General features: G+C 37.2%; 4 protein-coding genes and 1 non-coding gene across 5 annotated transcripts; 2 read left to right on the forward strand and 3 right to left on the reverse strand.

Moving 5' to 3' along the window:
• Positions 1 to 1,330: 1,330 nt before the first annotated feature.
• On the reverse strand, positions 1,331 to 1,411 carry TRNAL-CAG. The gene has a single exon. It is a non-coding gene; the product is annotated as a tRNA-Leu (tRNA).
• A 1,112-nt stretch (positions 1,412 to 2,523) lies between these two features.
• Positions 2,524 to 4,488, reverse strand: LOC113754237 (protein FEZ-like). Its single transcript, XM_027298608.1, has 3 exons — positions 4,249 to 4,488; positions 3,485 to 3,786; positions 2,524 to 3,371 (listed from the first exon to the last, which is right to left on the reverse strand). Exons 1-3 carry the CDS (start codon positions 4,427 to 4,429, stop codon positions 2,649 to 2,651), a joined length of 1,206 nt encoding a protein of 401 aa, XP_027154409.1. The 5' UTR covers positions 4,430 to 4,488; the 3' UTR covers positions 2,524 to 2,648.
• A 4,226-nt stretch (positions 4,489 to 8,714) lies between these two features.
• On the reverse strand, positions 8,715 to 13,884 carry LOC113753221 (protease Do-like 8, chloroplastic). The gene is made up of 13 exons (XM_027297322.1): positions 13,600 to 13,884; positions 13,325 to 13,464; positions 12,885 to 12,967; positions 12,665 to 12,763; positions 12,419 to 12,485; positions 11,876 to 11,951; positions 11,676 to 11,782; positions 10,986 to 11,163; positions 10,832 to 10,899; positions 10,561 to 10,640; positions 9,965 to 10,051; positions 9,743 to 9,850; positions 8,715 to 9,070 (listed from the first exon to the last, which is right to left on the reverse strand). The coding sequence occupies exons 1-13, from the start codon at positions 13,776 to 13,778 to the stop codon at positions 8,945 to 8,947; spliced, it is 1,398 nt and encodes a 465-aa protein (XP_027153123.1). The 5' UTR covers positions 13,779 to 13,884; the 3' UTR covers positions 8,715 to 8,944.
• Positions 13,885 to 15,436: 1,552 nt separating this feature from the next.
• LOC113754181 (non-specific lipid-transfer protein A-like) lies at positions 15,437 to 16,260 on the forward strand. Its single transcript, XM_027298535.1, has 2 exons — positions 15,437 to 15,868; positions 16,024 to 16,260. Exons 1-2 carry the CDS (start codon positions 15,537 to 15,539, stop codon positions 16,031 to 16,033), a joined length of 342 nt encoding a protein of 113 aa, XP_027154336.1. The 5' UTR covers positions 15,437 to 15,536; the 3' UTR covers positions 16,034 to 16,260.
• A 980-nt stretch (positions 16,261 to 17,240) lies between these two features.
• LOC113751742 (NAP1-related protein 2-like) lies at positions 17,241 to 23,045 on the forward strand. The gene is made up of 10 exons (XM_027295857.1): positions 17,241 to 17,549; positions 19,684 to 19,806; positions 19,908 to 19,958; positions 20,174 to 20,245; positions 20,377 to 20,490; positions 20,579 to 20,640; positions 21,265 to 21,331; positions 21,574 to 21,630; positions 21,713 to 21,757; positions 22,762 to 23,045. Exons 1-10 carry the CDS (start codon positions 17,424 to 17,426, stop codon positions 22,822 to 22,824), a joined length of 780 nt encoding a protein of 259 aa, XP_027151658.1. The 5' UTR covers positions 17,241 to 17,423; the 3' UTR covers positions 22,825 to 23,045.
• Positions 23,046 to 23,198: the final 153 nt, after the last annotated feature.

The raw sequence follows: 23,198 nt of genomic DNA on the forward strand, positions 1-23,198 counted from the left end.
CGTTCATATCTAATTTTAATGTTGTAGTCCTGCAAATTTTAAATTAATTTCACAACTTAATAATTATAGTAATTATATTAAGAAAATTGAGGAGTAATAAGTGAGTTTGAATTAAACCCAAATAAGGCTTAAAATCAGAATATTTTATGAGTTGAGTATGTTCTTCACATTTATTAGGGAAAAATGCACTTTTCATCCCTAATGTTTAAGGTGTTAACCAATTTCATCCCTAAAGTTTCATGCAAAACACATTTTATCCTTGTAATTTTATAATTTTGATTAATTTCATCCTTCAAGTTTTACGCAAACACATTTCATCCTCATAATTTCCTAAATTTGGCTAATTGAGGACAATTGGTAGATTGTCAAGCAATTTGAATGGGATAGCGTCACTTGATCACGGCATGCCTATTAGGTAAAAAAAAAAAAATTGGATCAACAAAAAGCTCAAAAATCTTTTCTTAATTCACTTTCTCATTTTAATACAAAAAAGACTAAGAAATTTTTAGCCACAATTACTTTCTTTTTAATCACAATCGAATAAGAAGATCCAAAGAAAATGAAGTCAGTGGGAAAGAAACAATCCCACTATAGCCAATTGAAGAAAAATGTCAAACAGACCCAATACAACTAATTGGAGAAAAATATTAATGCAAAAGAATGAATGGTTTGGATTGTCATTTATTTGCAAAATTTTGTTTTGTTGCATCATATACTTGTTTTTCAATCATCTATTTATCTTTCAATCTATTTATTTAGTTTCAAATATATCATATCACAATTTAAAGGGAAAAAAAAGAGATAGTCTCCTATCCAAAAACACTTGTTGTTATTTCTATACATTAATCAATAATTGAATTAAGTATTAATAATACAATTATTAATGGGACATGTGATGATATTATGCCTAAATTTGTTAACAATCCTTTAATTGTCTTTAATTGGTAGGAATTGTAAAACTATGAGGATGAAATGTGTTCTACATAAACTTTAGGGACAAAATTGGTCAAAATCACAAAATTATGAGGATGAAATGTGTTTTCTATGAAACTTTAGGGACGAAATTAGTGAACACCTTAAACATTGGGGATGAAAAGTGCATTTTTCCCCATTTATTAATCCGAAACTAATGGCCCGAAACCCAAAAATATTATAAATTAAATGAAATGAGCCTGAACTTGTGAAAGTTTGGCTCATATGGCCCGATTGACAGGCCTACTCAAATGCTAGGGGCTTTGAGTCCGCTAATGGTGTCTGCGGATTAATAGTAGATGTTATTAAACCCAAAAGTGGATTTTATGTCAAGATTTTGAACCAAAAGTAAATTCTGTGTCAAGAATGGGATTCGAACCCATGCCCTTTCGGACCAGTACCTGAAACTGGCGCCTTAGACCAACTCGGCCATCTTGACTTATGGCTGTTGGTGTGCGACAACACAAAAAATGTCTTCGACCGTCTGTTTAGATAAAACGGGAGGATTTGGCTTTATTATGGTGAGCCACCTGTTTAGAGTTAGACCCACAATAGGGGGGTTTGACCTTTCAACACTTTCTACCCGTGGAAAAAGGCCAAATCCCGGCTCTGAGACCAACTCGCCCATCTTGAATTTCTGAGAAGTGCTGGACTTGCAAAATACACTCAACATAGCGTTGGTGAATAACCGGAAACTGTCTTAATTGATCGTGAGTTTTGCACTTTTTCTACTGTCTAACTTTAATTTGCTGAAGTGGTCAGCCAAAATGAAAAGAGGATCAGGTAGAAAACACTTTGGACTTCATGATGAGATGCTACTAATCATAAATTGAAGTTGAAGAGCATAATGCGACTTTTTCAGAAGGATCATTTGGTCATAGTTGACATCAACTCGGTGACGACACAATTAGAATTAAATGATACTCCTATAGTAGTATACTTGTTTTATAACTTGAGTGTGTAATAGAGATGTAACTCTCACGTATGTCAGAGAGGACCCGAAGCCCTATCTGTATAAGGTGCCTGAGTGTCATTTACTACTACTTGATTTACTACATAACCAGAAAAAGAAAGCAATATTTCACCAACTTATAAAGTAATTCGTTAGTTGGCTAACTGCATATTGCTCTGAACCTTTATTTATGTTTGGTAGTCGGTCAGATGCCCTGCTTCCCCCGACCCCTTTAAGATACGTTGCTGTGTTATGTGTTTGATACCTCATTCACCGTTAACCTTTTTAAACGTTCTTCTTAAACTAGTTTCGAGACCTTGACGACCCCTTGTGCAGAATTCTAACGGCCATCATATTTCTTGATTTGTTTAGAAACAGGCGTAATCATCGAGTAATTATCGATGGAAGTGATTGAGATGAGAGTCGCGGTTGCAAGGTTCAGTAATTTGCTTACTTTCTACAGTTTGCATCAATGACAGTATAAGAGCACAACAAAATGGACCCGTACTAAATTTAATTGTAAACTAAAAATAAAGCTAATGAAGCTACAGCATAAAGGTAGCGTCTTTTCAAATTTATAGACAGAGGAGATAGCTGAAGCCTGTACAGTAGTTTGGAATACAGACATAATTACAAGAAAGGGAAAAGAAAAAATTTTCTATGGTAGGGGATTGGATTAATACATTATAAGGTAAAATAGTTTCTCTTTATCAACAAGGCAGGATTATGTATAACACTTGTTTGCGGAGTAGGTAGTGGATATTTCACTAGGACAGTTTGGAGAGTCCCATGGCAGATTAGGCTTCCATACATCAGGTAGAGTTGAAGGCAAACTGAAAGGGAAACCAATTGCTCTCATGTTTTCCCATTGATTACTTGCATCACCGTCCCTTGGATCTTTTCTGAGCCCTCCTTCATCGTTTTCAATGCTTATACCTTCTTGCATATCTGGTGATGGGTTCATAGAAAAGCTGTTGAAATGGTGTTGAGATCCTTCAAATTCGATGCTTTCTGAGGTCTTATTGACATCCCCCAGGAATGTAGGGGAAAGGTTGAAAAGCATTGAAGGAACATCAAGCGAACACTTGTTTGGTGGTCCTGATATTTCCGAAGGTGGAAACATAAAGTTACAGGGGATATCCCCATTTGGACCAGCCAAAAAAGATGGTTTAGAAAGCAGTCCATTTAGGGGTTTGCACGAAGGGATGTTTAGGGCAGAGAATATGGCGGTAGAAGCCGATTGTAAGTCATTGTTAGTGTAGAGCTGCATGGTTGATCCACTTTCTGTAGCACAAGATAAATTCTCTGAACCATACTGAGCATATTGTGCACCTTGTGGGAAAATGTCTGGGGATGTTTCAGATACTGGGGCCATCCAGGTGTGAGAAAGAGCTCTATGAGCGAGCGAGCTAGTTTTCTTGAATATCCTGCAAATGGCCCATGAGTCCTGCAGATTCAAGGAGAAAGTGGGAATTTAGCGGAGTATCACTTGCACAGCAACTATGACTCTAAGTGGGTTTTGAAGGACAAGTTGGAACATGAAAATTGAAGTGAGCTTACATGCAGAGAAAGGTTTTTGTCTGCGAGCTTCTTGGGCGGTGCTGATTCCGAAGTAGTAGGAAGTCGAAACTCATGCATCATCCAATCAGTTTTTATTCCTTTGGCAGCTCTGCCCCTGTAGAAGACTAGGGACTTTTTCAAGCCGATGCATTTGGTGCCATCCGAAGAGTATATTGGCCTATCAGTCCCTGTGGCTTTCCAAAATCCAGCTCCTGTGACACGGTTGGGCCGAGCACTATTCCTATATTTCCGATCTCTTGGGCAGTAGAAGTACCACTCCTTCTCCCCACTTGATGCCAGCTCTGTTGCAAATTTGAGAGGAAAAGTAGTTTAATGGGTAACTCATTGCAATACACATCATATTAGCTTTTGAAAATGGAAGTTGGGTTGTAGCGATCGAGATATTTGTAATATTTCTGTGAGATGAAAAATGCAAGAGGATTTGTGAGCAAAATATCATTTTCTGTGACACGCAGTAGCGACTCGGAGAAGTTTGCTCTCAGAGAACTGGATGGCAGGTTGATAAGAATAGGGATTTGTAGCTGTAGATTGTAACTGTAAGACCTTATTCATGATTGCAAGAAATAGGATATAATAACATGAAAGGAACGAAAAGAATATCACTTTCAAGTGTGGAATTGAATAAGACGAACGAGGACAAAGGAGTTATTTTCCGTGTTCATTAAAGAATTCAAGGTGATAGAAACAAGGAGAAGATTAATTGGACTTTGAAGGAACCGTGATGGCCAGAGAGTTCATCTTACTTGGAAGATCCCATGGATCATATTTGTAGATATCCACTTGCTTAATCAGTTCAATGGGAAGTGATCTCTGCTGAATCTTTCGCTTCAGATAGAATCCAACAAGCTCCTCATCCGTGGGATGAAATCGAAAACCAGGCAACATAACATCATCGATCTTATCTCCATCGCCCTTGTCGTCCATGCTTCTGTTTCTCCTTTCCTTGATCTCGTCACCTAAACGGAAAACTTAAAAGAGGACTGAAAAAACGTTGGACAAACTGGGGATTGAGTTTTAATATGGTCCGTGTTCAAGATAGTTGAACCAATATTGAGGCCGTAGAAGTCTCAGTTAAGTATGTGCATCATACAAGTCATTTGCATGGGACAGTTGGTTCGAAGCCATTGTGTGCTTCCTGAGAAGTGGTTCTGCCTCCGAAGCTTCGGCCGCCTTTTTTTGGGTGGTTGTAGAGGAGAAAAACCCAAAGTCAAGTTGATGGACTTTCAAAGAAGCTCTCCCCCCTTTTTGAACGCAGGGGGGTCCGTTTAAATCCAAATTAACGATCCCAAAAAGACTACAAGATGATGAAATGTGTGTGGAAATCTGCTTTCACACTTGACGTGCTCTTCCATTGGATGCTTCTTCTGCATATAAATTTTATTTTATTTTATTTTTGCCCCCCCATCAAGACAAAAGGACAAAGCAACATTCTTACATCATTTGTTTTAAGGACTTTAATATCCTGTTTGCTTGAATAGTTTTTTGGATAGCCGTATACTGATAAAATTAATCACATCTTTAATAGCTGAGTATCACTATTAATCATCTACGCAGATCCTCTGTGGAAATTCCTGCGAAACCCTCACAGTTAAATTATCATGTCAGGATTGTCGGATCAAAATCAGTCGGTTTTTGTTCCGTTCTTCTCAGAACTTTCTGTTTCTTCATTCCCTTCTGCCCCATATGAAAACGTCACCTTCAGTGTGGATATGTGATCAGATTCGTCGAGAAATTATTAAACATTTGACTATCAAATGGCCGAGTATTGTGAAACCCGCTGGTAATTTAAGTGGGTTTGCAAGCCTGTTGGTAACTCGTCAGGGACGCTTAGGTGCGCAAAGGGGAAATATGATTGCAGCCTGCATTAGATAGTTTTAGTGAGCAGTATTTTCTTTTATGTTTTGTCTTTGATTATTGTCCCATGCACCAATGTTCTTGGATTGGAGAGCATCTCTTATCGTTCTCAAACGGTGACTCGGATAAGAACAATATACACGATATAATTGATTAAATTTTATGAAGGCGACTTGCTTGTTGGATTGTTAAAAGTCTAGGAACTGTAAGAGGTTCCGCTAATTATGGCCATTGCGTAATGCACCTGCGAGTATCAACCAGCAGGACCTCAACCGGAAGCCAACAAAGGAAATCAGTTCTACCTCTACGAGTCCGGAATTTGAGTACACTTTAATCCTTGCAACCACAAAAACATAGAGTCTTGAAATTTCTCGAACACTACCTAGTATGGAATTGGTTACCATATTATTTTCCCTAATGTAAATTTATGTTTTTTTTTTTTTTTTTTTTTTTGCGTTTTAGGTCTTTTCCATCATGTATGTATTAGTGAGAGAGACTCTTTGATGGTAGACAAAGCAGAAAGCTTTAACTAATATGACCTGGTGAAAGGAAAAATGAACCATATAACCACATCAACGATGTTGGCTGTGATTAAAATAGTTACCCGCAGGCTTGGCTGTAAGAGGTCTCCAGGGTATCCTAGAATTCTTTCAATTTCTTAAGGTAGCTTTCTTGTATAATATTCTGGGATTACAGATTAATCCTTGCTTAAGGTAGCATTCTTGTATGTATTTAATGGAGATTCTTGGTTCTTGTCTGAACTGATTGTGGTGAAAAAAATCACCACGTCTTCAAGATTTATACATATTGCAGAATCACTAGCTCTTCGAAAGCTGCGTTTATCTAGTAATAGTTTTCTTCTAGGATTCAAAACGAAATCTCTCGCTTAGATATTCAATGATTTTATACCCCACTACGAATTTGGGATAGTTGAAAAAAAAAAACTGTAAAAGCTTCTCCTGGCTCAATAACTCGTGCTAAGAATATATAATAAGAGATGAACAATTTGTAAGCAATGGGCATCCCAATTTAACTAGAGACCTGCTGCTCAGTGTCTTCCATACGCGTTGAATCAGAGAAACATGTTGTTACACTAGCAAACCACTTTGGTTTCTCCTTTTATAAAAAGCTCTTCGGAAGTATTCTGTTTATGAACCTTCATCATAATCTCTTAAAAGCAACCATAATATCAAACTTACGTGTTAATTTACCATTCAAAAACCTTATCTTCTGGGAAAGACTGTGACTTTAATGGCTTCTTTAATTAGAGATTTCGCACATTCCCATCATAGCAGAAGCTGATTCAAAATTTTAGTTCCCATCTAAAAGATAAAGAGTAAAACGCATGAATGCAACATGTGATAATTAAATGATTTGTTGGTATTACTATATCAGAAAAGACAGAGATAAAAAAAAAATGCAAGTCCTGATGAAGATAGCAGTTTTGTTGTCAACTACGCCCCTAAAGATATAGTTAATGTCCGTGTCTGTTTGAACGTGAAACTTCAGATCCTTTGCTCAGTGATTAAGGCATTCCAAAACGACAATAAGGAGCTGATCAACCCTAGCTTGACAACAAAATGATGGTAGGCTAATTAAGCATTAAAGAAAATCCCCACTTAATGATCAATCTTATGGTGCTTGAGCAGTCTAACATATTTTTTGTTATTGTGTATGGGTGGTCTCATTTTATCGAGACCCCATACTGTCATGCAAACAAATGTCCATGCAGGTGGTCTGCAACACACACACACACATATACATATATTGATTCGCTTGCATGCGGTTGAAAGTAGCTGGGAACCCATTAACGTCAACACAGATACCATTACCCGAATGATGGAATCTCGGAGACAAAACCACTACAAGAAATAGTACTTAGCAACTAATAATTCTCACAAGGATGCTATTAACTAGGATAACGAGATACTGTATGATAACTAGCAGTAGTAATTAGCAAAAAACATACATGTCGAGACCTTAATGAAACATAGTATAATCTCGAGAAAATTAAGAAGATCTCGACTTCAAACTTGCTTCTACAAGCACGCAGATTTTTAGTCTAATTGCGATGGATCGAAGGATTTGCTTGATTTGATAATGAGCTAAGCTTCCACACAGCACATCAGTACCATCTCGCCAATTGAAGTGAGGTACTTAGGACCGAATGTGATATGAATTGAAAAGCTCACCCTTCTATCTTCCCTGTTGTTTTTCTTTTTGTTTGTTTTTTTAATAGATGATGAAAACTCTTTTGTCAAAATTATTATGAACTGTTCAGGCGTTAAACTGACACACAGAAGATGGTGGTATATTTTAACATTGTTATGGTATTTTGTCATCTCTTGCCCCATTAAAGTCACCACCAGAGACTAATGCCAAAAAAGATTTAAGCCAATTTAGATTAAAAACAAAAATTCATTATAAAACAATTGTACAAAGAAGTAGGAAGCACCTATTGACGTTAACCTCGGCAGCATCCCGGTACCAAAATTCCTATTCACATTCGTCTACATGGGAAGCTGCAAAGTGACCTTACATCCCTCGCGGAACATTCCATCTTATTGTGGACTTGTGGTACACGAATTTTTTGCAGTTCCCATCCTGTGGATCCCTAGACACTGGGAACTTTTGTTGTTTAATTAAAATGAAACCTGTAATTATTACGATCGCCTGACAGTCCAAGAAACCCTGTCTTTTTCATGGATGAAGTATGCAGAAACAGGGAGAACGTTTTGTTTAATATCATTGTAGTTGTGAACATTCTCAGTTAGGACTTGAGCGACCAATGCCGAGCAATCTCAGGTTGCTACGCCAGGCAATCCACAAATATATACATATATATATATATGCGCGATAGAACTGGGCAGTTTCTCGCAATACTTGAGATCAATTTCAACCGCATATCATCTTTCGTCTGTTGTCACAAAGAAATTATTGAAAGTTGCCTAGAAAGTAAATCTAAAGCCCTAGCACTTAGCAGCCCGATGATAAACTACTCAGTACTGGTACTGATGAGATTTTGACGAAACATATGAAAGTACTTGTTCGATTGGCGAACTTCTGTATGTGATACAAAAGTAAAGTTAGTTGATCAGTTTTCCCGAAGGAAAACTGCCCAAAAATTTTGCAACTTCTAGAGAGACTTTTGTTTGGAACTGAATTTCGAATAAATGATTAATGGGCTTGGCTTAGTTTTACAGCCAGTCTTGACGGAAGTTTTCAAAATACATTTGCACTTGCCAACCATAAAATTTTCCTAGTGCAGATACCTGACCGACGACTGCCAAATATATCGCAACTCTTTGCTACGAAGTGGACAGAAAAGAAAGTGAAAGATGAACCAGCTAGAGCCTAGAAGTCGATAACCGGAGAAATATATATATAATTACTCATTTACACTTGCAAGTGTCGCTACGTTAAACAACCATGTATGGATTCCATTCCCCTTGCAAAAACGAAAATACAAGTTTCTTTTGTCCAATCCGCTATGGATCCTTTACCATCAATGGTTGAATCAACAGGAGCAAATATAAGTTATATCGATCTCTACGTACTGGAAAACTTGGAAGTCACAGCTTTGCATCAAGCCGTCTCCTCTAGAACTAGAGGCAACTCCACAGTCTCACTGCCTCTTCGTATTTGCAGGAGAACTTCATCTCCGACATTATAATCATCTAGCACTTTATTTAACTCTGACTTACTCCTAACCTGCAATAAGAAAATGGATGAATACGTGTGAGAAAATTCATAAGGATAAATTGAAAAGAAATTTACAAGTTTTTCAGCATGTCCTTTTGACTTCTCTGTGTGTTGTCGGTAACATAATTGCACATCTCTTCACCAATCATTTCAACCCAACAAAAAGACTGACACAAGTAGCACTCAGAATAGCAAGTGAGCTAAATTTAGGTACTTCCAGAACCTTTTGTTTAATCACAAGGGTGCAAAGGAAAGACCGGAATTTTAAGGGGATCTCAGCTTTAATTGGCATTTTAAACTTGATGCAATCTCAGAAAACTGTTACTGTTGAGGATCACCTTACATATATTTTGCTACAGCACTGATTTCATGCTTGAATGCAAGCATCTTCCTTTCCTTGAATTTGTGCTTCTATTTCACAAAAACACAACTCCAGAAAACTGAACTTGCTCCCTTCTAAGTAGTAGTAGCGAGCAACATTTTTCTAATAGAATTGAGCTTTTTCAATGCTCAATTCTAGCCTCACTTATCTTAACTGCACTAACAACATTTCTAGTAGTAGGGAGCAACATTGAAGAAAGAGCTCAAAGGTTTTCTGTCCACCACCACAATTATATCACAGAGAATGATGTTTGCTGACAACAATCATAATAGGCCATAGAAAATCAAACAGATACTCACAGGTTTTTTGTCCACCGCCACAATTATATCACCAAGAATGATGTTGCCAGCAAAGCCTCTCGATGTGGATACAAGACCTGCCTTGGCGGCAAGACTATTTTGAGGTACCTAAAGCATAAAAAGGTGAATGAATCTAAATACAAGTGATTTTACAAACAATAAATGAAAAAAAAAAAAACATTGTCATAATGCTGTCAGCAATACACACACACGCGGACACACCTGCAAAATCAGAGCTCCATTTCGAACATTGAGTTGATTTGCAACTGGGTCTGGAGCAAATTCAATATTTAAACCAGCTCGAACAACCTGGCATGTTCCACAGAGAAACGTTGAACTAGAATTTATATATTCTTTGCACAGCTATTAATTGTTTTTTCTCAATGCACACTTAAAATAAAGATATCAATCTGAAGTTGATAATGATTCTTGGGGGAGGAGAGAGAGAGAGTTATTCAAAATACGAAGAACAAGAGAATCAACTTTCTATTTTCACATTTTCAATTCAATTTGTTAGGTCCTGAAGAAAAAAATCTTGTCCCTCCCAATTGTCATACTGAGTATCTTCAGATTAAATTTTTAACAGTCTCTTTTCTCTTTCATTCCAGATGCAACTTGAGGAAAACAAATTTAAAACCTCTTTTCACTTTCTCTCCACTTCTTTTTCTTTCTGAAGACAGTGGACCCAAAGGCTCGTCAGTGGAGCTTAAGAGTTCCAGCAAACAATTAGAAGAGTCATGAAACAAACGAAAGGAAACTAGATTCTCATGAAGTAGATTGCAGTATAAAGCATAAAGTGGAAGAACAATAATGTATACTTTGCCACGTTGAATAAGCTGAGGCACTATCTTCGACACAGTAGATGCTGGGATTGCAAACCCAACACCAGCAGATGTCCCTGTCCATAAACAAGTTGAACGTTGATACGTTTGACAAGTCATTTCAAATTGCACTGAAGACACAATATTGTTTTCAGCTTTTTCCAAGTCATTCAAGGAGGCAACAATAAAAAGTATTGTTCCCCTCGATCAACCAAATAAATAAACAAATAACTAAATGCAGAATTCAAACTGCTAAGGAGAAATATGCCTGTCTGAGTAAATATTGCCGTGTTAATCCCAATTAAACTTCCTTTTGAATCCAACAGAGGACCTCCACTGCAACAATGAAAAACAACAACTCTAGACTCAATGCCAGTTCACTTATTTACTATTAGCATATTGAATGAACTGATAACTAGGACCTGTTTCCAGGATTGATGGCAGCGTCAGTCTGGATTCCATCACCAATAGTAACTCCAGTTTGACTAAATATATCTCGATTTAGACCACTGATGACCCCAACTGTAAGTGTATGATCAAAACCAAATGGATTTCCAATGATATGTAGGTTTTTAACTAATCTAGTTGATAATTTAGAGGCTACAGACATCACAAATTACCAGACACAATTTTCTAATTTTCTGAAGATTAAGATTAACTACTGGAACTCAATCAGACATTAAAACTGGAGAATATCAGATATTTTTCTGCGGTAGACTGATAAAGAGACAAATCAGTCACTGGCACTCACAGAAATGGACAAGACAGCTCTCCTGGTTGTTAAAGTACTGTGAAGTGGGAGTTAATTATCAGATATTTTTCTGCGGTAGACTGATAAAGAGACAAATCAGTCACTGGCACTCACAGAAATGGACAAGACAGCTCTCCTGGTTGTTAAAGTACTGTGAAGTGGGAGTTAATTTGTGGAAAAGCATAAGCAAATCAAGATATGTAGGTTTTTAACTAATCTAGATGATAATTTAGAGGCACAGACATCGCAAATTACCAGACACAATTTTCTAATTTTTTGAAGATTAAGATTAACTAATGGAACTCAATCAGACATTATATCTATTTTTCTGCGGTAGACTGTAAAGAGACAAATCATTGGCACTCACAGAAATTCTCCTGGTTGTTAAAGAAGGATTTTACCTTTAATACAGCAAGATCCTTTGCTCGGTCTGCACCAATCAGCCTGCCCTCAAAGTTCTTTTGCACTCTTTTGAAAAGAAAAGGAAACATTAGAGAAACAGGATGAAGTTAAGTAAAAATGCAATCCACTTGACAGTAATATCTAAACTGTTTTGCTTACCCTTCTGAAGCAAGAATATTGACTCGTGCAACAACTTGTCCTCGGCTTGGGTTTCTTGAAAGAGAATTGCCAATCACTGCCAAGAAAGGGCAAGTTACTTGGATTTCCATCCTCCACTAAGAATCCAAAAGAAATTGTTCAACAGCAACACTTTTCCCATATTAATTATGTATGATGAACACAGATGAATGATAACCTAAGCACTGATCCACAATGCAGGAGTTATTATCACTTTCATGGCATCTCTCGTAAACGTAGTTGTTTTGCAGGGATAAACTGCAACTATGAAGAGTAACCTGGTAAAGCAACTTTAATTACAAGAGACACCTACAAAAAGACAGATTATATGCAATGCCTTCCAGCAAATAAGTGCATGCACAATCATACCTAGGAAAAAGGTGATTTAGGAAAAAGATCTTTTCCAAACAGGCAACATGGCAAAGGATCAATTGGCTCACCATACAAAAACATGGAGACACACATGGCATGCACAGCCAACCACCTCTCAAACAAACAGAGACAGAGACCATCACAAGCACTTACCATGATAGTTAGTGACAATGTGCCCCAGTCCATCCCAAACAATGCCAGAACCATTTCCCTCAGGGACCTGGCATTAAAAAGCAGTGCTATAGGGTTCAGCTATTAGTAAGTTAACAAAAGAATATAAATTGAAGAATGAAGGAAATTGCACGGTTTATGGATGCTGCGTCACTTAGAGAGAATTAAAAAAAAAAAACAAAAAGAAGAAGAAGAAAGAAAGAATTCTAAGAGAATCAAGAGGAATACCTCAACCACACCAGACAAATTAAGTTGAGGACGAAGAGTTACGTCAAAGATGTTGACCACTGAATAAGTATTCTTCTCAAAGAGTTGCACAATTCTTTCCTGCCAAGTACAAATATCAATTTCACCACCTGTCATGAGAATATCCAATCTACAAAGAATAAATTTCAAGAATTCCCCAAGGAATTGGCACAGAGAAAATTTAACACAAACTGAAATAGACCTCGGAAGGAAAAAGTGGCCCAGAAGGAAAAACAGGTGGTGTCACTTGTTCAACTGTCACTGATGGATCCCCCAATGCATATGCTTCATTACAAACCAACATCCAAACAGGATCAGAAGTCAACGTAAAGTTTTACAAATAAATGCCCAGAAAGACTTCATTTTGTTTTTGATGACAATGCAAATGGTGTCCTCCAAGATTGTACATCTCTACACAGCTCAACCAATAAATCTCTATCTCATGGTACTGTAGGAATGCTATTTATTGTAACTTGAAAGAGCCCAGCCCATATTATGTTGCATATCAAGGCATCAAGATGACAAATGAGAAATGCTGATCATTGACATGAACTTGGATATATTCATATTGATTTAGAAAAAAAAGATGGTGAAAACTTGATATTTGTAGTAAACCAATTAAGAAAGCTGAAATGTGCGAACCTGAGAAGTACCTTGAAGGATGATAACCCAAATACATGGATAGACTAGCAAACAAAGTCCGGCGTGTTGTGACGGGGAAGATTTTCCCCACAAGGCGCCCACTCAAATCTTTGCACTGGCCTTGTTCAGTTTTAACAGCCCTGCAAAAAACACAAAAACAGAGAAGCAAGAAATCACACACGAGTCAAATAATGCCCACTAACAACACCTATTCCCCCCCCCCCCCGGGCACAAAAAAAATATAAGCTGAAGTGTCTTCCCGAAATGATGCTTACGGAGAATTTGGAGTTTGAGGGTCAGAAGAGGCAGAAGCCATAGCGGCGTCATCTGAGGAGGGTTGGTCAGAGCAGCAAATGGACGAAATGCCGTCAAAGCAGAGCTCTCGGCGGCCCAAAAATGAAGTTTTTGGAGGTGCTGCGGGTTGATTGGCTGCTGTTAATGTTACCATCTGCATTTTCTAAATTGGTTCAATTCACGCCCCCACCCCACCAATCGGGAGTAAGGCTTTTTGAGTCGCAGAGCCCAGTGGAACAGAGCACCGGCAGCAGTTCAAGATAGCCTGGCAGTTCAAGAGTTTTCTTTCTACCACTCCTCCCTTGCTTTACTTTCCTTTTTATTTTTCAATTATTATTTTATTTTTGGACCCGATCCGAAAAGATGTGGAATGCTTGGTTTGGGCTCACCGGTCGACATGAAACTCTACGACATCACAACCTCCACAGCCCAAATTGGAAGGGCAACTGCAGAAATGGGCTGAGACAAGCCGACTATAAACTTTCAGTAGACATTGGCTGGCATAGCCCAATTATAGCCCATGGTTCTATCAATACTAGATGTCTTCGATTTACCGAATGTATTGTGTACAGCTACTTGGATCTTTTTCGTAATTAAATTTACCACTTAAATTTAATGAATTCAGATTTTAACATATTTACAATCGTTTGATAACTAAAAGTTAAGCATTTGAATTAACTAAGTAGCACTAAATTTTCTAAACAAAACTTATTCCTAAAATTAAGTGATCACTTATCACTGAATGTGATATACACTAAAATGTATTAAATTTAATACTTAACAATTCAATAATTTAATGAATTCAGATTTCAGATTTTAGACTTCAGTTTTATCAAACACGTCCTTGATTTGGCAAAAGTCTCGTACATTCGGACTCATACATGTAATTTGCAGGGTACAGAGAAGCAATTTTAAGATATGGATTTGAGAATTTAATGTATACAAAACAACAGTACTGTTAACAGACGAACAACGACTGCTCAACTTTTATCATTCTCAATACAAAAACAGTTCCAGAATTACTGGACTACTTCTGCTTTGGAATAGGATTAATAAGAATGAATGTTGCGTTGCATTACCAACTCTCTCTCTCTCTCTCTGTTGATGGCAAAATTTTGGGTCATCTTCTGATAAAACTAAATAAATTGTATTTTTTCTAGTTAGGTTGTTGCTGCAGATTTAAAAGTACGGGTGATTTCGAAAAAATGACCCTTCATTTATGGCTCGTCCCCTTGAGCTGATAGTTGTTGTGTTGCTGTATCAATTTGCAATGAAAGAAGCTAAACAAAAAATTATTTCATAACTCTCAGCGGCAGCATAACATCAGTAGATCACAAAAAGATGAACTCCATTGCCGATCGGTCATGTTCAAGCATTGACTCCTCAGTGCCCTGACGACTACCCTGCCCTTGTTCTTGCCATGTAGTACCTATATGATCGATACCTTCACGTGCCCTTACGGTCATCATCCTTGTCTACCTATCGAAGAAGACAGTGGTGTGGGTGCCTGGCCTCCTGGGTAGACAGATGACTTCGTAGATAGATGACATGCGAGCCAAACTCTTAACACAAGGGAAAAGCGATTTAAACTCTCTTCTATCTCTCCTTTTCTTTCCCAACAACTGTCACCAGTCTTATATCCCATTTAATTGCATGCAAGGTCAAGGTGTAGTGACGGGCCACTTTTCTCATGTCATGACCGCTTCCAGCCGCGCCGACACATGTGAAGTCGCAGATTGGATTCCTATTTCAGGAATACTACTAAACCATGCATGCATCCCAGCAGGTTAATTTACTGCTATAAATAGCCTGCAACATTCTCAATTCCTAGCAAGAAGCGAGCAGTGTTTGTTAGTAACCCCTCTCACTCGAGTATATTCCGCGCAAATCGTATACTACTAGTTGATCCGGCGAAAACATGATGAAGGTGGTTGCAGTGGTAAGTCTTGTTCTGGTGCTAGTCTTGGTGGCAAGGCCAGGTGAAGCAATCACCTGTGAACAAGTTACCCATGAACTTGAGCCTTGCGTGCCGTATCTCACCCAAGGAGGCACTCCATCAAGTTCATGCTGTAGTGGAGTGAAAAACTTGGGGAGCATCCCTACCCAACAAGATAGGCGAACTGCATGCAACTGCGTCAAGTCTGCCGCCGGCCACTTCCCAAATCTGAAGCCGGATGCTGCCACAAGCCTTCCTGGACGCTGTGGTGTCTCCTTGCCTTTCCCCATCTCTTCTAGTACTAACTGCAACAGGTGCTGCGCTTAGTGTTTCTTTTTGCTGCTTTTGGTTTTGATTTGGACCGTCATCATTCTTTTTTGATGCGTACTACTAATATAGTACTGTAATTATTATTACGTTTTCTCGCTAACCGGAATTTGTCTTTTCGTCTCCTGTGTTTGATTTCCAGCATTCCTTGAGATGGATACTGCGAGAGATATGATGGATCATAAATAATTGGAAGGATGCTTGGGCTGGAGTCATCACCGTAGCATACGTTTAGACCTTACTGATTACCACTGCGGTTATGTGAAAGTTCCAAGTATACCATCCACTCATAGATTTGCTAGATCAACTCATGTTGTGCTTATTTTGGGTTTTGTTCCCTTCAATAAAACATACTATTTGAGAGAAATATTATTGTCTCTATTAATCTTATTATTCTACTGCTCTCCCTCTCCATCAAAAAAAAAAGAAGAAGTGGGGAACTAACGATTAATAACAGAATAGAGCTGAGTACCGAAATTGCATAGTTTGGCTTCTTGATTAGCATGCCTGCCAATGACTCCACGATATATACATAGGAGCCATCTTTTATGCTTGATTTTGAAGGAGGACGCCTCAAAGCATACTACAAAAAAGTCAATACGGATTTAAGGATCAATTAGCATTCAAATACAACGCCAACGGGAACTAAAAATGAAATAAGTCAGAAGAATATCTGAAAACTAAGTCAAATCTAAACAATAAAGAATCAATTGAAGAGGCCATAACATAGAGGACTAAAACACAAGTCATTATTTTTTTTTTCCGAAGGAATCATCCCGACAAAACTTACAATTACTATTGATCCTTTACTGAAAAAAAAGAAGAAGAGATACTATTACATGATTATACTATATGATCATATAAAGAGGCGAAAAAAAACTCCAATGAGTATGCTAGGATATATTATATCGCCCTTATGTTTGAAAGAGGTAGTTACAATCTTAGAGTTAGACATTCGTAATAAAGATTATTTTCTAACTACTAATTAGATTTATCTTATTAGACTTAATTCGAGGAACTGATGATGTTGTTGGTGCTCATTGTGGGTTCTGATATCTTCATCCTGTTGTTTTTTTATGTTAGCATAGTTTTTGCGCCGTTCTTTTGTATTAACAGAAATATGCACTTTTATCATCAAATGCATGACAGATTATTCGAATTTGAATTTGAAATTTAAATTATATATATATCATATATCCAACCACGATAATGTATACACCTTCAGTTTTATGCAAGATTTACATTATATATATGTCCAAAACCTTTCATTGATGGTAAGAGAATGTTTGTGACCATAAATTAGCTTCGATTGAGTACTAGCAGAGCTTAGACACAAAATGGTGAACAAGTAACTTAAAAACGTTTGCCCACATATTTTCATTTAATTGTTGTCTCTGCCCTCGAAAAGAAGTTGGACTCCCTTCACTCTGCCGCTTCATACAATCCCCACTCCTCATTCCACCAATCCAATCCAGGGGTTGAAGCTTAAGCTTAACTGCCTACAACCCGCCTAGGGTTTCCTTTCATTCTCTAAACAAACAGATGGTGGCTGAGCGAGGAAAGAAATCCAAGGTGGCCGCTCCAGCGGAGGAAGACTCCGATCCCATTGATGGCGAGCTTGTTCTCTCTATCGAGAAGCTTCAAGAAGTCCAGGACGAGCTTGAAAAGGTATATTTTTTTTTTCCTTTTGCATAATTTATACTAAACGTTTCTAGTTTTCTATTAGAAAAAATTGTCATCATTATCGTGAATGAACCAGTACTAGTTTCACATATTGGGATTTTGTTCGTGGAATTACTAACATCTGCATGGTCATAGATGAGAGCCACTAGGGTTTTTACGTCAATACATTGGAGGGTTGGGTTGAGTTGTGGACGGCTGATATTTAGATGCTAGAGCTTAAGCAAGTACAAATTGGTCCTTCTATACACTCATCTGTTGATAGCTGCAGATACAAGAAGCTCCTTGCCTTGCATTTGCTTCTTCTGATAGTTTTTAATTAGATTAGCAATATAATTTTTATTACCCCCACCTCCAATTGTTACTTCTCCTTATCCCCTCCTATCAGGCGAAAGGTACTTTTTAGTTTGATGGAAACAGACCACATTTTAGGTTAATATTCTAATGAATACTTTTCCTTTACTTGGCAAAATTAAAAAAATTTGATTTTAGTTTTGGTCTCCTCTGTTTCCCATCTCCCCCTACATATCTACTTAATTTTTCTTCCTCTCAATTATAACTTTTCTAGCGGTTTATTTCTACAAAAGGTGATCCCTGTTTGCCTTGCAAAATGTTGTAGTGTTTCGGTGCAACGAATGGAAATAAAGAGGAAAAGGCTTTGTATGCAGTTTTATTTTTGTTGGAAAGGATAATTTTTGAAGACACAGAATTATGCACGTGAAAATCTTCTTGTACTCCCTCCGTCCCACTTTGATAGTCATGTTTTCCTGTTTCGTCTGTCCCAAATTGTAGTCCACTTTCCAATTGAAGAATGTAGTTGTATTTTAATTTTTTTAAAATACCCTTGTTCAATGTAAGTTGTTGTTACTATAAACTTACCCCATTTAACGAGAGTTTATTCTTTTTTTACCATCAATTCAAGTTCCCATAAAGTTGTACTCTAATTAATGTGAGGGTATTTTAGGAAAATAGCTACCTAAATTGATTGTTTCAACAAAGTTAACTACTTTTTCTTAAACTGTGTGAAAAAAGAACCAAGATTATCAAAGTGGGACGGAGGGAGTATTTGTTTTTCCTTGATCCTTGTACAGATGCTAGTTAATATGTTGACTTCTGTCTTCTACAAGGAAAAATTGTTTGTGGAGTGGGCGAGTACTTGATAATGTTTTTGTAGTTGTTGCCTCATTTTTTTGGTGTTAATCAAGGTTAATATATGAGAAAACTGATGTAGTTCCTTCCTGCTAACTCTTACACTGTAGATGTTAGCAAAGATATATACATTAACTCTTTTTTGCTGAAATTTGAAAGGATGAATGGTTGGACAATGATGCTCATAACAGATGTGAAATTTTTTCTTCCCTGAATTTGCACATCTGAAGGAGCATACTTAAACATGTTGACCTTGCTTTTTTTGACTTGACATCCACCATCCACCTGTTCTGTGTGCCAATAGTATGTTCTCCTGAAAGTGCAAGTTATTTACAATCACAAACCCGCAAGATTTTTTGGCCTGAGAATTTCTATTTGCCTCACTATCTCCAACAAAAGTATGGCTGCATTTCCTGGAAAGAAATCGAGCATTCATGGAGATAGCGATGAGGAAGATCCTGTTCAGCGTGCTGAACTTTCTGCTAAAACTAAGAAAGTTAGGGATGTCCAAGATGAGCTGAAGAACGTTTTTGGATCCCCCTGACATACATCAATACATGTATTTATGCATGCATAATCGTGTCTTGGATTGGATCCTTTTGCCTTTCCATCAGGTCTTCTTTATCATATTATGATCTGTTAGACAGGCTGTTGAATTATTTCATTCTGTGTAGATTTTTGTAAGTAGATATATTTATGTAGACATACAAAGATGGGAATTGTTTATACATGTAGCCAGTTAGTTTGATCTTGATATGATGTATGTGGACCTGGAAATTTTCTGGCAAGTATATATGCTGATATGGTAAAGAATTGACACCCAGGAATTAGGAAAGATGGCTAAATAAATAAGGGAGACAGAAAAAAACAAAAGTTGATTAGACACTTCCAGATGAATTCTTCTCTTAATTCTTTCCTGCCTGGGATTCTTTGCGCGGAAGTGGGGCTTGACTAAAAGACTTATTCTTTGCAGGTAAATGAAGATGCCAGTGACAAAGTACTGGAAATTGAACAGAAGTACAATGAATTACGGAGGCCTGTTTATGTCCGAAGAAGCGAGATCATAAAGACAATTCCTGACTTTTGGTTGACTGCTGTGAGTTACAAAGCCATCCCTTTTCTAATTTCAATGAAGTTGAAACTTATTAGGGGATCCTTTTAGTTATTTATTTTTTATTAATTTACTTTTTCCTGCAGTTTTTGAGTCATCCAGCGCTTGGTGATCTGTTGAATGAGGAGGATCAGAAGGTATGCAACGTGCTTAGAAATTTAGTGGATTGGAAATTTTTGGTTGGGAGTCCAAAGGATTTTCCTTTCAGTTTACCTTTTGACTTGGGCTGATTAGTTTGCCATTCAATTTACCCTCCTGATATAAGCATAGGAGGATAAATTTATTTTTTCTTGACCATCTTTAGTGAATGTTAGCCACTGATTATTTGGTTGTACATTTATTTCTTATGCAGATTTTCAAATATTTGGATTCGCTTGATGTGGAGGATTTTAAGGATGTGAAATCGGGTTACTCAATTACATTTGTGTGTTTCTTCTTTTACTCGTGAAACTTTCATCCTTCAGAAAAACAAATGGACAATTGACATTGCAGGCTGGTTATTGATCTATGTATTGTACTTGTATTCTTACCTGAAATCTTGCTTTTGATCTTCAGAATTTCAAGCAAAACCCATATTTTGAAGATACGAAGCTGACAAAGACATTTATCTTCTTAGATGAAGGAACAACAAGGATAACTGGTACAGCTATCAAGTGGAAGGAAGGCATGGTAATAATTTGAATATATATTCCTTCTTGGGCAGTTTGAATCCTTTATTGTAAATAATTTTGAATTCTACAACTTCAAAAAATTGAAGGGGGCTGCAAATGGAGGCAGTCATGAAAAGAAAGGAAATAAACGACCAGCATCTGATGACAGGTATTTTCTGCTAATTAATGCATTTCTATTCAGATTTTTCCCTAGACTCTATATCAGATGATTGGCTTTTTGGACATGGAAAATAAATACGCTTTGTGATGTTAGCATCTTCAACTTATAGATGACCACATGGAGCTAAGGATAATAATTATCCAACTGTTAGGAATTTAGGGAGATGTTACGTCATTGTTGCATGCATGTTTTAGATTGTAAAAGTTGTTTAATGTATAGTAGATACATATTGAGCTCCAACTGCTGATTATGCTTTTCATTGACCATGGTGTTGACTGACATTTTAGCTTGAATAGCTATGCTTAGTATTCTAGCTGAGCATTGACCAAGTGAAAATCTCTTCTTTAGAAACTGCAACTCAAGTCCGGACTATATTTTAAGTCCAATTGTGATTGTGAAGAGGAAAATCTTCATGGTCTTCCAATTGTTAAGCACATGCAAATCTGCATATATGCTTCTCACCTTTATCTTGTTGTGACCATCTGATGAATTGATGTCACTTACCTGTTGAAAGCTATAAGTTATCTACTAAAGGTCCTGTATGTTTCCCTTAAACTGAAAGTATGATCTAGAGTTCACCATTTTTTTTTTTTTTGGGCATTGTCAATGCAGCTTCTTTAGTTGGTTTTCTGAAACACAACAAAAAGATACGCTTGAGGTAGAGGGGCTTAATGATGAGGTAATTACTTGTTGAATTTATGAAGCCTTTTCACATTCATTCTCCATACAATTATAAGAACTTTATTAGCTATTTTTGTTTGTGGTAAAATGTAGTAATATATATGGTTGACACTTTTGGCTGGCTTTCAAGTTGTTACTTCTAATGATCACTTTATTGTGATCTTTGTAGCTCTAGATGAATAAAGAAGTATGGTTTCTTCCCTGTTCTCATTCTATCTGTCATCTACTTTAAACATGCAGGTGGCAGAGATAATTAAGGAGGATTTATGGCCAAACCCTCTGAAATATTTCAACAATGTAAAATCCATTTTGACTGTTCCTTTTTTCTGATTTATAGCTCTTTCTCCTTGCTTACAGAATTCATATTTTGATTTGATAGGAAGCTGATGAAGAGGATTCCGAGGGAGAAGAGGATGATGAAGAGGTATAAATCAACGCTTTTGCTTTTTTACATTTTGTGGAACCCATGGAAACAGGCAGGCACTTTAGAACCTAGAAAAGCTTCTCATTTACTAACTCATGCACCCTCTCTCCTGGATTTGACTAAATTTTAGTCCCCCAGTTCCAATTTTATCAGTACCATAACTTCTATGGATATTCATCCAAGAGTTGAGATTTGTTTCTTGAGTTGGTGATCATTTAGTTACGAACTCAGAGGACCAGGTTGACATATAACACCAATCTGCTTTCTTTAGTTTTCACTTTCTTTTATAATAAGCTGCCAATATCCATATCAAAGGCCACTTTTCTGTTATTTGATGTTGTCATATGGATGGTTACCAATTTACTTGTACCTTCATGACTTCTCTTCACTTTTTTGTTCCAATTCTGACATCTGTTGTGTTTTGTAAGAAGTACATGCTAAGTAGTAAATAAGAAACGGATTTAAGTCTCTTGGGTCTTATCTTTGAAAGCAGAGGTCAGATAACTCTGGCTATGGTGGCAATACAGAAGTAGGAGAAGTTCTGGTGTTTCACTTCCTGTTAGCTCTGTTTCGTGGTATTTGGTGCATGGACTCCTTTTTGTTTTTGAGCTGTAAATATTGGCTTCTGTGCTATTTGTCAACTGCTACAACTGCTTGTAACATTTTTCTATAATCTGTTACAATTTAGTTCATTTTTTACGGCAAATGATATTGGCACTCCAAGAAAAGCTCCTTGCACCCTATCTTCGCTTGTCAGTTAATGAAATGACACAAAAAACCTATAAATTATTTAAAGAGACGAAATTGCCCCTCTATGCATTTACTATGCCTTTGGGGGCAATTTTGTTATTCAAATAGTCAAGGATTCTAGGTTATGGGTCTTTTTGTCACTTTAAACGAAAATGAGCAAGTGTGGAGTGCCTAGAGTGCAAATATCATTTGCCTTTTTATTTTCTTTCCTTTACTGCCCGCTTCTAATGTCTATTTCCTCATCTTTAATTAAGGGAAAAGGTGATGATGATGAGGAAGATGATGATGAGGATGGCAACGAGGAGGATGACACTTGATAGTTATTTTTGCATCTCTCTTTTGTTGGCATTTTGCAAATTTGTAATGGCAAGCACAAATTTCAGTTATTTCCGACTAATCACTTGGGAAAATTTTTATTACTGTAGCTGCACGTACCTCCTGCAGAGTTCGCTCTCTTCTGCTATGAAGAGATTTACACAAGTGTAGTCATGGCCTTAGTTATTATATGCAAATGTTCTGTTTAAGGTTTCTTAACTTATATCCAGGGTCAAAAACACCAAGGGTAGAGGTCCAGTGGCCTTCCTGAAATACCAAGAAGGGTACCAATTTGATCGGATGTGATGTCTCATGAACACGATTCCATTCTATTATGTGGTCTAAATATCCACATACTACTGTAGATGGGTAAATA

Source organism: Coffea eugenioides, chromosome 11 (assembly GCF_003713205.1).
Source record: "Coffea eugenioides isolate CCC68of chromosome 11, Ceug_1.0, whole genome shotgun sequence".
Lineage (NCBI taxonomy): Eukaryota > Viridiplantae > Streptophyta > Magnoliopsida > Gentianales > Rubiaceae > Coffea > Coffea eugenioides.

What these genes read in the sequence shown, in the direction of transcription:
- LOC113754237 (XM_027298608.1), bottom strand. Translation starts at nt 4,429, where the DNA reads ATGGACGACAAGGGCGATGGAGATAAGATCGATGATGTTATGTTGCCT. An exon ending in TGATCCATGGGATCTTCCAA is followed by an intron (nt 3,787 to 4,248) that starts GTAAGATGAACT and finishes AATTTGCAACAG; the next exon opens with AGCTGGCATCAAGTGGGGAG. An exon ending in ACAAAAACCTTTCTCTGCAT is followed by an intron (nt 3,372 to 3,484) that starts GTAAGCTCACTT and finishes TTGAATCTGCAG; the next exon opens with GACTCATGGGCCATTTGCAG.
- LOC113753221 (XM_027297322.1), bottom strand. Translation starts at nt 13,778, where the DNA reads ATGCAGATGGTAACATTAACAGCAGCCAATCAACCCGCAGCACCTCCA. An exon ending in GGCCACTTTTTCCTTCCGAG is followed by an intron (nt 12,764 to 12,884) that starts GTCTATTTCAGT and finishes TGTACTTGGCAG; the next exon opens with GAAAGAATTGTGCAACTCTT. An exon ending in GCCATCAATCCTGGAAACAG is followed by an intron (nt 10,900 to 10,985) that starts GTCCTAGTTATC and finishes TCATTGTTGCAG; the next exon opens with TGGAGGTCCTCTGTTGGATT.
- LOC113754181 (XM_027298535.1), top strand. Translation starts at nt 15,537, where the DNA reads ATGATGAAGGTGGTTGCAGTGGTAAGTCTTGTTCTGGTGCTAGTCTTG.
- LOC113751742 (XM_027295857.1), top strand. Translation starts at nt 17,424, where the DNA reads ATGGTGGCTGAGCGAGGAAAGAAATCCAAGGTGGCCGCTCCAGCGGAG. An exon ending in TCCAGGACGAGCTTGAAAAG is followed by an intron (nt 17,550 to 19,683) that starts GTATATTTTTTT and finishes TATTCTTTGCAG; the next exon opens with GTAAATGAAGATGCCAGTGA. An exon ending in TAGAGGGGCTTAATGATGAG is followed by an intron (nt 21,332 to 21,573) that starts GTAATTACTTGT and finishes TTAAACATGCAG; the next exon opens with GTGGCAGAGATAATTAAGGA.